This window comes from Rhopalosiphum maidis, chromosome 3 (assembly GCF_003676215.2).
Source record: "Rhopalosiphum maidis isolate BTI-1 chromosome 3, ASM367621v3, whole genome shotgun sequence".
Lineage (NCBI taxonomy): Eukaryota > Metazoa > Arthropoda > Insecta > Hemiptera > Aphididae > Rhopalosiphum > Rhopalosiphum maidis.
Genome location: NC_040879.1, coordinates 25,311,102 through 25,324,355, shown reverse-complemented (window position 1 = coordinate 25,324,355; position 13,254 = coordinate 25,311,102). Strand labels below are relative to the sequence as shown.

The following is a 13,254-nucleotide window of genomic DNA, read 5'->3' as shown; positions in this document are numbered from 1 at the left end:
TAATTTCATAAGCACACATTTATTTTAGAAAATAATTTAATTATAAATCTACACCATAAACATCACAGATTTATAAAAAGTAAAATATCTTTTGTGGCACTTATGACTTGAAAGATATTCTTCTCATCAGTATCCATCTAGACCATTGTATAATTTATTGATCGAGTTTTCACCTAATATTCTTTTGAGATCTAAAAAATAAACATTTAAGATATAAGTGAATAAATTATACTATATTATTTTTTTGGTCATTTAAAATACTTTCACTAATATATCAATAATTTAATTATATTTTAAATTATAATAAATTGTAATTTTCTAATTTCTGTGATTTTGTATGCAACTTGATTTTAAGCATAATAATATTAGTACTAATCTTGCTATAAATAAAAATTAAGAGGTTAAGATATATCTGCATGTATTTATTTTATCTTAAAAATAAATAATATATTGATCCCACTTATTGTGTATTGTTACCTTTAAATTTGTTAATAGGTCATTTCACTTTAATATTAAAGCTAACAATACACAATTGGTTTTACTGAACAAAAATTTGCAATGTTAAATGTTTGTAAGACAAAAACAACACATGCAGGAATAGCATTCTCTTTAAAACATTTTACATTACACAACTTAAATTAATATTCATTATTCTTATAGTAAATAGGAGTTTTTTTTTAACATACATTTTGGTTTAGCTTAAACAAGCCAATTGTAGATATTAGATAAATATGTAACGAAGAAAGTTATTATGGATTTTGCATTGAACAATTATAAATAGGCCCAGTGATACCTAACCCATAACTTAAGAGGGGTGACCGTTCCCCTTTTTTGGTAGATCGGGTCTGCAGCTAATCATAAAATTTATTATTGTAAGTTATAAATGGCTATTTATGTGCAGCAAGAATAAGGATAAACAACAATACTGCCCGACAAATAACACATGCCATGTACTATTTATTTCAAATAAGTTGTTGAAGTACATATGGTTAGCATAACTATAACAATTTATAGCGCAAAAGGTGGTGGGTATCAAGAAATAATTTTTGCCCCCCTTCCCAAATTAATTTTAGTTTGGTGCCACTGGGTAGGCAGTTTGGAGCACCAAGCTATTATTTTTATCATTATAGATTATAGTTGTGATAAGTTATTTTCTCTTTACTCAGTTATACCAAAAATGCAATATAAAATGTATAATGAGTAATTATCAGAATTTTTCATACATAAATGAGAAGCGTTTTTTGAGCTGTGTGTTTAATAAAATTTATAACTTTTATGGTGTATTTAAATTTGTAATGATTTCTGAAACATCTTTCACATTTTAAGTACTAATTTAAAATCTGCATTAAGAAACTGATATTGTTGTTAAATAGTTTAATACCTAATAAAATTGCAATTATAAAAAAATATTGAAATTACCTTCTTTATCTTGTTCAGTAAAATCAGTTTTAGGAAACTGGACATCAATAGTAATGACGAGATAACCATGTTGGTTATTGTTTTCATAGTTAGGCATGCCTTCACCCTTTTTACGAATTTTTGCTCCAGGCCAAGTTACAGTAGTTCGTTCTATAAGAATTTTTCGACCATCTAATTGGGTTATCTCTGTTTTGAAGCCAATTAATGCGTCCTACAAATCAATTATTTATTAGAATTATATAGTATATACACATAATACTCAATACCTAATAAGTATTAATTTTATTTATTATATAGTAAAAAATGAACCAAAGTAATGTATTGACTTTGAGAATATTGAGATATGACTAAAACAAACGTTCATTATATTTTTTTTGACTAAATTGAAAATTGAAATATATTTTGAACAATACAACTTAAAACTCAAATAGAAAATGTTAATTAAAAATGTATACATATTTATGTTTATATTACAATACTTTCAAGTTTTATTTTATTAATTTTTTTTTTTTAATTATTATTTATATCAAGGTATATAATAACTTATATACCTTGATATAAAATAAATAAATTTCCTTGAATAATTTTCATTAAATAGTTTTATTCATTTTTATTAATTACCTGTAATGAAATAGTTAGATTAGTATATAAATCATCTCCTCTCCTTTCAAAAACTGAATGAGGTGTTGTTTTTATTTTAAAAATAAGATCGCCTGGTTCTCCATCAATGTGTGGTTCTCCTTCTGCTGTAAACTTAGTTTCTTGTCCATCTTTCATACCAGGTTCTATTTCTATTTCTAACATACTTTCTTCAGTAACCATTCTATAATAAAATATTAAAATATTAAGTTCAAATAGTGTATTTTTAGATTATAATAATATAGTCAAGTTTTGGAAACTTGTATTAGTTATAAATCGTTATTAAAAATTATCATAATTTACTTCACGTTAGGACATTCATCACAAACATTTTGTTGCATCATTTGAAACCTTCCAGGCCCCAATTGTTTAGTGATCATTTCTTGGCGACAATTACATTGTCTTGTACCATGAGCTGGTTTTATAACAGGTTTGTTTCTTGTTACCTAAACAAAACAACAATATTTATGATAAATCAATAAAAATATTTTATAAATTCAGGAAATGACTAAAAATTTTTACCTGCACAAAGTTACCATTGTATAATTCTTCTAAAGAAACATGTAAATCAAGAACTATAGTTCCACCTTTAGGAATTTCTTTTTGTCCAGGTGATTCATCAAAATGAAAACCAAAGTCTCCAAAGAAACTGGCAAACGGATCATGACCAGCAGACATGCTGTCCTTTTTAACACACTGTTCACCACATCTATCATAATCTTTACGCATTCTTTCATCAGATAATACTTCATAGGCATTTCGTAATTTTGAAAATTTTTCTGAAGCTTCTGGATCATCTCGATTTTTATCTGGATGAAGCTGTTTAGCCATTTTTCTAAATGCTGACTTTATATGATTCTGCTTGGCTGTACGTGGTACGTTCAATATTTCATAGTAGTCATTTGAACTGTAATTATAATATATGATGGTATATAGTGAATGTATTTGATCTACATATTCATTAAAATATGTTCTTAAAAACATAGCACTATCATTCTATACATTAACTTGGTTTAATTTGAGACCAAAGTCAACTATATATGCACAAAAACAATACACATTTAAATATATCTATATTTTTATATTTATAAATGATAAAAATACTAAATAATGTTTAAAATCTACTTTTTAATTATTAGGATTTTTTTATTAATTTTTAAGTAACACTTAATTTAAAAAAAAAAAAATTAAAATGAATATACAAATATTGTTGTGAATAATTTGTTGTTTTATTTAGTTGGAGTATAATGCTAAATTGTTAACCATTATAAAATTATGTAAAATATTTGCATCAGTATAATTTGTTAGCAAAATGTAATGTTGTTCTTTTCTTTGAATCATAATTCATGTCAAATTAATCATTCAAAATATTGACAATTCCAAGGAAATAAAGACAATTCCTTTTATAGGAAGTAAATGATATCATTGCCTAGTACCTATGAGTTATTATAAATAATAACAGGCAATTATCAATATTTTTTTATTATGATTGATTCTTATTTTATTTTTTTTATTATTTGATTGCCTCATAAGGAGATTAACAAATGCCTAAAAAGAAACAAACGGACCTATTAAGTTATTTGATTTACGAGAACGAAAAACATTATATTTTCAAAATTGGATTAATTTAATTCATCATATTTTTACATTGTGGATTATACATTTTATGGATCCCAGACTATGACTAAGCCACTATTAGAAAGGTTATTTTTTCATATTTTAATGACTAGTATTTTAATGTCAAAATTTCCAGTAATACAAAAATTAATCATATCACATATTATATGGATTTTAAAAATAAAATAATAATCTATTATATTGTTATAAATTATAAAAAAAAATTAGGAAATATATATATATATAAATTATAAATAGGGATAGAGCAATAATTACATGGGTGTTTTATAATATATTATATTAAATACATGATCTTAATTGCAATGTTTTATACTGTGAATACATGCAAAATTATTTTGATAAGATGATAATTTAACATACAATAAAAAAAAAAACTAAATTAAGTTAGTACCTTATAAATAGAAATCAAATAAAATACATTAACATTCTTTTATTAAATACAACTTTGTTTTTATTTTATTTATTTATTTGTTTTATAAAATTATAAGAAAATATAAACCATTAACATTTATGATACTTGGGTAATTGAGGTATAATATTTATATATATACATATATTTTTTAATCATACAATAATTTAGTTAATATTTAGATTTATAACAAAGTAATATTTTATGTATAATTGTTATGTTTTATTTTATATTAAATTGTTGCTCAAATTAACTAGAATACTAGAATAAAACAATGAATTAAAGGGTTTTCTTGTATTAAAGTATCTAATTGATATTATCTAATATTTGACATTAATATAATGTTTATTTTAATTACTGCTAACTATCAATTGGCGAGTGGCGTAGAAATCACTGATAATCAAATTTTCACTTCGGGAGGAAAAATCTAAGAATGAAATTTTAATCATTTTATTTGTTTTCGAAATCAAAATCCCTAGGTAGGACGAGGCATTGTCAATAATTAATAAAGCTTTCCGTGGTATATTTTGAGGCTTGGAAAGTCCTTTAAGTTGTATAAACTATAATGTGGAACTATAATGATTTTTTGTATGTACATATTTCATATAACTCGTGGAAGACTATGGATAATCGGGTTTATAGAATATAATATAAGATTATAGATGCATTTTATAAATGGTAAATACTAATAAATTAAATAATTAATGGTTTGGTTGGACCAATAAAAGTTCTTCCAAAATATGATAATTATTAAAAATGAAAAAATATACTTTAACAACATTTATCATAATGTATACATTAAAGTATGCTATAAATAAGGGAATATTAAACTCGTGCTATAGTTTTAATCCTAATCCATGACTAAGATAGATTCAGCATAACAATCTATGTCTTTTGAATTATCTACAAAGTTGATACTAACAAAACAATAAACTAAAATAATAAAAAGCATAATTAGCTATTTTAAAATATTGGTAGTATTTAAAAGAAATGTTTAAATATTAATTGAAATACAAATGATTAATTAAGACAGATGAATTTCATTTATATCATCGTATGCATACAGCATTATTAACATCTACTTTTTTTTTACAGAGTATAGATACAAATATATAATAATTATAAAAATCATTAAATGGCATCATGTAGTAAATTATCAAGTACCTATAGTACTTAGAACATAAATTTGTTTTTAATACTATTCAAACTTAATATGATATACAAATGTCTTATTTAAACCTTCTTCTGTGTATTTATGCATAATCTACACAGAATCATGTCCTACTCATCATAGGCGTTATGCCGTTATCATTATACTAACAAAACAAAGTATTTTATGTTTTATGTATAAGTATATATACTTACTGGCAATATATCAAAATGGAAAACGACAATAAATTGTAAACGATGAATTGAACGTAATTCAAAATCATTTTATATAATTAATCGTTGTGCAACAATAAAACCAATAAGACAACGAGATAGGTTTACCAGTGACTAGAAATTAAAAATCGTCAAACAGTATTTTACTTTATCCCTAACGAATCAATAACTTAAATTTAATCATACATAAATCCATTTTAATAACTTTAAGTTTCACACACGAACACTTTCCGCGAAGTATACAATGATTCAATTTCACTAATGTCTGACTCGTTTTCAAATAATAAACGCGTTGTGTCAACCTCCGGTTGATATTGTAATCATAAGTAATGTGGGCGATTTTGATTGGCTGGTTGGTGTTTATTCCTCCGGTCATTCCGTATCACACGGTTGTACGACTTGCTATATAAAAACGAATTACATGTTTGTACGATATCGTTGTGCGTGGAAGAAAAATGATTGGAACTACCTCCAAACGACCAGCACGAAAATACGAAATTCAAACGAATAGCCTAATGACTTGACAGTTATTAATAATTAACTTAATGTAGCTTATAAGACTTATAATTCATTTTTACAAAAAAAGTTACATGAATAAACATATCTAGACGCGTCTTGACCTTTTTCGTTAGTTGTGTACAAGCTTAATATAATATGAACATGACACCTGCAGCTGGCAATTAGGAGTTTGAACTATACATTTTTGAAAAGAAAAATATCATAACCTGATTCACATTTTCATAATACAAGGTTGTTTTGGAACATTATGAATTCGTGATATAAATAGGTAATATCTTGTAATATTTTAAAATTAATTTACGTATTTAAATTATATAAATATACATATTATAAATTCATTATACCTAAACGTAAACATTTTAGATTCTCGTGAATAATATTTTTGAATTATAATAAAACAATTAAAATTGTTATTCATTGTTTAAATATTGTCTAAATTTGAAGTTAAAACTTTATGAAAAACAAATTATGCTTATAGGTACCTTTATATTTTTAAGATTTGTTTGTATTCAATACCTATAAACTACTTGTACTGCGTGTTAGGTACTACCTATTCAATTCTTAAACCTTGGCTATTAAAATTGAAGACTATACTTATAGGTACATATTTCACTTTAAAATAGTATTTGTACATTTTTGTGATATTTTAAAAATTTTGTAAAATTCGAACTTTGAATGTAACTAGGTATATAAAAAAAAGGTGAATTTTTTTCCCAGTTTTATTTAACTGTATAATTATTGTACTATAATATAAATAATTTTGAAAAAAAAATAATTTAAGATTAAATACTTATTACAACCGTATCATATACTAATTATACATAATTTCTGCTTAATATTAACTTTCAAAGTTTTATGACTCGTGATGTTTTTCCAATCAATTAAAGTAATATGATGGCAAACAAAAATTGTTTAACTCATAGAAAATAACTTTATTAAGGATAAAAGGTTCATATTATTACATTATAACAGTATAACTGAATGTAATACAATTATTTATTCTGATATTTCGCGAATGACGTTTGCAGTGTCTAGACTTTGCTTTTTAAAATGGTATGAAATCGAACAAAAACCGGGTGACTCGACGACGTTGCGGTTCTTTTTTGGGTGCAACGCACGCGAAATGGAACATTTCGCCATGGTCGAAAAATTGTGTATAAACACAAAATTAACTTTGAATTCACCCTATATAATGTTATAATATGTTATATTATTATTGATATTATTGGATTTTTCTAATTTATCGTATCTTATCTTAAAATGTCTACATATCGCCCATGGCCTTCGATGACGACGATCACGATTACAATTGTTGCAATAAAGTTTTAATCAGTTATCATCTGGCAACACAACTCGCAGTAAATTAATAAGCATAACATAAGTATAACATAATGGAATCCCAAGTAAAATCTACTCGTGATCGTGAAATATTTGTTTATGATGGTTTTATGTATGTTTATGATAATGTTAATTTTAATAATACAATACGGTTTTGGCGTTGCCGTAATGGACATTTTTGCAAAGCTCGTCTACACAGTCATAAAAACTATTAATGAACAGTGTCATGACTTGGAAGCGTCAAAAATCGAAGCAGATGTCGCTGTGACAAATCTAAAAAGAAAAGTTACTGAATGTATGGAGCCTACATCTACTTTGATTAACATGTATATTGCTCCATTGTCTGAAGCAGCCAAAGTAAGTAATAAAAAAACAACTATTATTTAGGTGAACATTATATTTTATAACTATAATATTATTTATTTATCAGGCAACATTACAAAATAGTGCTGCATTAAAAAAACAAGTTCGACGCAAAAGACAAGAAATTCTAGCTGCACCACAAAATCCGGAAAATTTAACCATATTAGAAATACCAGATTCATATCGTATGTACACTTCATAGACAGGAAATGAGGAACTATTTTTGCAAGATGATAGTGGTCCAAGTCCGGATAGAATATTAATTTTTGGTCGTTCCCGGAACCTTAATATACTACAGAACTTTAAAATATGGTATGTTGACGGTATATTTAAAATTGCACCTCCCCTGTTTAGTTAAGTATATGTAATACTTGCCGAATATCTAGACAGTGTACTTCCATTAGTATATATTTTATTACCAGGTAAACAATAAAAAACGTACGATAAAATGTTTTCAATGTTAAAAAATTTAAGACCCGATTTAAATCCTAATTCTGTTTCATGTCATTTTGAACAAACCGCATACAATCAATTACAACAGCATTTCCTAACGTTCAAATGTTTGGGTGTTTATTTCATTTGACGAAAAATATTAGAAAACAACTCTGTGAATGACATCTTATTTCTCAGTATAATAATATTTCCGACTTAGCAGTTTCTGTAAAAATGATTGTTGCATTAGCGTTCGTTAAATTAGAAAATCTTGATGCTGCTGTTGACGCGTTGGCAGAATACCTTAGTGAAGAGTTTCATACTTTATTAGAATGGTTCGAAGACAACTATATTGGAAGGGTAAATAGAAATGGTAGAGGTAGACGCCACGCACGTTTTCCACCTGATATTTGGAACCTTTATAATAGAGTTTTAAATTCCCAAGATAGGACTAATAACTATGCAGAAGCTGCGAATAGACGACTTAATGTTGAAATGGGAGTATGCTATCCGTCAATCTTTTTTCCAAATTTTTCCGACATTTTAATTTCTATCAAATACTGCATAATAATTTGTGATAGTATAAAGTATAAACATGTATACATATTTACTACCACTTACCAGGATATGCACATAGCGTTATATACTTATTAGTTTATTATTACTCACACAGATACACGATATATATATTATATTTGTTTATATATGTGCCTGTTTTAACGTATTCAATCTGTAATTATTACAATTGATATTTGATATTACATATCTAAATTAAATTTAAATTACCTTTTAAATATATATCTTATTCATAAAGAAATATATTTAATTAACTAATATTTAACAACATCAATCATTATACTATAAATATATAAATAAAATATACACGTTTTTATATTATTGACGTATTAGGTGTACAGACTACAGGTATAATTATATTAGTTTCAAACGTAGTAATAACAATATTTTCCATTAAAATAAATTCTGAACAAAGTCTACGTATAACTAAATAGTATTTAAAAGTTTTCGGTAAATTTTTTTAAACTTATTTAGTATAATTATCTCAGGTTGTATAAGAAATTCATTAATTTTCTGTTTAGATTCTATAATTTAATAGATCGATCACTGGCCGCTAAATCATGAATACAGTATTGGTTTATTAATTGTTCGACGAATGAAAAGTATCCCATAATTAGAATATGTACTATTTTTTATGCTGGAAGTAAATTTGATGTAGATAATAATTTTACTGTATACTTATCTTTAATAAATACCACGTTTGGTCCACTAGGTTTATCAGTGCTTGTGAACAATTAACATATTTGCGCCCTTGTACATTTTTAACCCCCCCCCTCCCTCTTTCACACAATTGTAACACTTGGGTTCTAAACAAGATATAAATGCATGAATGTTAATTAATTTTTTTTTAGTTATTGTATTTAAATATTTTAACAAATTAATCTTTTTACAATATTTCAATTCAGATTTAAACCTTAAAAAATAAAAATTAACAAATGATAATAGATAGTTAATTTTTAAATACTAGAACTAGATATTTAAATTTTTATATGTAATTATTTTATTAAAACCTAGGTTAAAATTTTTATTAGTTTAAGTAAATTTATTTAATTTTGTATAGTGACAATAATAAATAACTATACTGTAGAATTTCTTCTAGAACTTCCTTTTACGATCTTATAAAATACAAATGATTAAATCTGTAATATTGCACTTTTATTATAGTCCATTATAATTATCGTACAGTAAGTCTTGTTTCACAGCCATGCGTAATGATACTCTGCATTTTTTGAAGTCAAATTCGTACGTGCTGTTGAAATGATCACCACTTACGGCTTTTTAGTTTTAATTTCATAATATATAATTTCTAACTTATAAACTTATATGTAACTTTCATAAAAAAAATATAAAATACTTACACAAAAACCTACATATATCTAAGTATATATACCTATATACATATACTCGTATATTTTTATTATATACCTTCTATAGTGCCCAAATGTATTATGATTTTATGATCAAACATGTCACATTTTGAGATAAAATACCTAAAAGTTGTGTAACTTTTTTTATAATTGTATTGCTGTGTGTGATCGCTCATAGGCTATATTGCTATAACATTGAAAACTTTATAAAAAAATTCTAAACAATTTATCCTGTTATGGAATTGATACATTAAGCCATACTTAATTTAATTTTTCAAAGTTTTTTACTCGTAAATATCTCATATGCATTTTTATAAACAACAGTATCAACATTTTATAATTTATAATTTTGTTTACATGACAAATTCAATTTATATTTATCTTTGTAAGTAAACATAGACAATAGATACCTTAAATGGCTAGTTTAACTATGTTCGTACATGTTATAGGTGTATTATCATAATATTAAATATAATATTATGTATATTGTATATTATATTATATCATAAATAATGCTCATGTCTTGCTTGGATTATAATTATGATAAGGGGAAAGGGAAGTTACTTTATTTAAGAATTACGTATACTTATGTAAATCCTGCCAATTTGCCCGTATAGTTATAACTGTTGTTATTATGTTCCTACTGCCTATTCTAGAGCATGAAAACGATGATGGCCGAAAGCGCACCTAGCTATATCTCAACGCACCGCGGTTGGGTGTGTACAAAATTCGTTGTCAAGGCGCTGTACTGCCGCTACTGTCGTCGCGTTCAGTCAACGTGTTGGACGTGCACAAGTCCATCGTCTGTTGAAGCACTATCGTGGAAAATATCAAACTTAAACCATGGTAATTTATAATATATTACGAAAAAAGTTATTATTAATAATAAATATTATTAAGTAGGATATATTTTCTTTAAACATAATTATAGTGTGTTCTGAAATCTGAAATATTAATTTTTAATTTATTATAAAATACAGGGTGTTCCGCGAGGATTTACCCATTGCAATATCTCCTGAAATAATGAAGATATCATAATTCTGGTCTTTTAATAAGATTCACAGGGACAAGAACTACAAATATTTCATGTTTTAATTTATTTTTATGTTTTGGGAAAAAAGTTAAAAAATGTATTTTTTTTTTAATTATTTAAAAAAAAATTGAAAATAGCCATTTTGTAGAGTTTTTTTTTCTGAAAATATTAACGTTTTAATATTTTAATTTCATCAATTTCTTGGTTTTTAATATTTTTTCTAGTTTCGAAAAAACTGCGAATTATTTAATACGATGTGCTATAGTGGTATCATTGTATCAAACATGTGGCCCGCGTGCTCGTACGGCTGGCGAACGGGTTTCAATGTTGCTCGCAATAAACGTCATATTTTATTTCTTCAACATTGTTAAATTTTCAAATAAAGTTAATAAATATTGTACAAAATATCAATATGTATATTTTTGTTATACCTAGTTTTATTAAATACGGTTATATTATAATAATTATAATAAATAGATAAAACAAATGCATTTTGTTTACTTTGAATTTAGTAAAAAACGGTGTTTTGTCCGCCAACGTATAAATACGTAATAGTTAATATTTTATGGCTTGTTGGTAATTTGAGTATGGCATAATCCGCAATTTAAATACCTAATTTAATGTTTCGATATTATTATCTTGTCCCATTTTTTGGCAAGATATAAACATAATAATAATTTCGCAGTTTTTTCGAAACTAGAAAAAATATTAAAAATCAGGAAATTGATGAAATTAAAGTATTAAAACGTCAATATTTTCAAAAAAAAAAAAACTATAAAATGCCGATCTTCAATTTTTTTTTAAATTATTAAATAAAAAAATAAATTTTTTAAATTTTTAACCAAAACATAAAAAAAAATTAAAACATGAAATATTTGTAGTTCTTGTTCCTGTGAATCTTATTAAAAAATCAGAATTATAATATCTCCATTATTTTAGGAGATATTGCAATGGGTAAATTCTCGCGGGACACCCTGTATAATACATTTATACAATATACGAGTACATACAATAATAATATGATTATGATAAGTAATAACTTAGAAAAAAACTTGAAATAAATAAAACTATACATTTATTAGTAAAAAAAAAATCTGTCGATTGAAAACCAAAATTTTGCATTTTTTTTTAAACTACCTCCTCCCTCGAGTATTATTATTTTTATTTTTTATTAACAATTCAAAATTAAATCATTCACTTTTTTATCAGATTAATACTTATGTAAAAAATATTTACACTAATGTTTTTCATTCATTAATTATTTAGTGCCTAAAATAATAAGATTTTACGAATAAATTAAATGAAACTTTACATTAAATTTTTTTATTTTATGTTCTATTAAATTACTGTCTCATTCAATGTATGTTTTTATTTTTATAATTTGGTTATTTTTTTTAAAAAAAATGTCTTTATTGCCTACTCTAATTTAGGTATATTATTTTTAATAATTATTATTTTTTTTTTATTGAACATACCTATATACCTTATTTATCATGTGTGTGTGTGTTAACACAATAATGTATGAAATAATTAGATAGGCACCTGTTGGTTTTTAAATGTTAGATAATTTTTAATGGGATACTAGGAAGAGCGATTTAAAATTCAAACCTCAATCTCATTAATCAATAATTAAGTAAATCTTAGTATTGTTTACTTGATAAAATTTTCAATAATAGACTAATTTTTTTATTTAGTTTAATTGGTTAGTGTAATTTTTGTGGTTTTTGAATTATGTTTATTTAACAGTAATTTATTCTATAAATGCTTTATTATATTATATAATATCCATGTGGTATGTATAATATATAATATTATGTAGTATTCTATCTTATACTTTAGGAGTATTTTTTATTTGTTATGGGTACATAATATATAGCTTGTTAGCATAATTGTTATTTTTATTTCGAAAAAATTGATAACAGTTTCATTAAATTTACAATTTACAAAAGACACGTCATATTATATTATCCATTTTTTTTGTACTGATAGACTTTTTAATATGATTTCCATGTCATATCATGGACAAATTTTAATTAATATTTTGTTTTAAAAGAATATTATAGATTTTAAGCTATTTATATTTAAATTTTAAGTTGCATAGAAATTTTTATTACTTTACTATCTATTGTGGTACATAA

General features: G+C 24.7%; 3 protein-coding genes across 3 annotated transcripts in view; 2 read left to right on the top strand and 1 right to left on the bottom strand.

Annotated features, from left to right (window-relative positions):
• LOC113556336 (dnaJ homolog shv) lies at positions 1 to 5,780 on the bottom strand. Its single transcript, XM_026961211.1, has 6 exons — positions 5,471 to 5,780; positions 2,581 to 2,965; positions 2,362 to 2,504; positions 2,041 to 2,242; positions 1,420 to 1,630; positions 1 to 191 (listed from the first exon to the last, which is right to left on the bottom strand). Exons 1-6 carry the CDS (start codon positions 5,536 to 5,538, stop codon positions 127 to 129), a joined length of 1,074 nt encoding a protein of 357 aa, XP_026817012.1. The 5' UTR covers positions 5,539 to 5,780; the 3' UTR covers positions 1 to 126.
• A 2,091-nt stretch (positions 5,781 to 7,871) lies between these two features.
• The window catches only part of LOC113557049, a 50,071-nt gene continuing 44,688 nt past the window's right edge, over positions 7,872 to 13,254 (top strand). The window contains exons 1-2 of the mRNA XM_026962329.1: positions 7,872 to 8,020; positions 10,740 to 10,929. Of these exons, the coding sequence (XP_026818130.1) occupies positions 10,927 to 10,929 (3 nt within the window). The 5' untranslated portion in view covers positions 7,872 to 8,020; positions 10,740 to 10,926. The remainder of the gene's footprint in view (positions 8,021 to 10,739; positions 10,930 to 13,254) is intronic.
• Positions 8,339 to 8,680, top strand: LOC113557865 (the record flags this gene model as incomplete). The annotated part of the gene is made up of 1 exon (XM_026963406.1): positions 8,339 to 8,680. A coding segment is annotated over exon 1 (306 nt), but the record flags the coding sequence as incomplete, so codon positions are not given.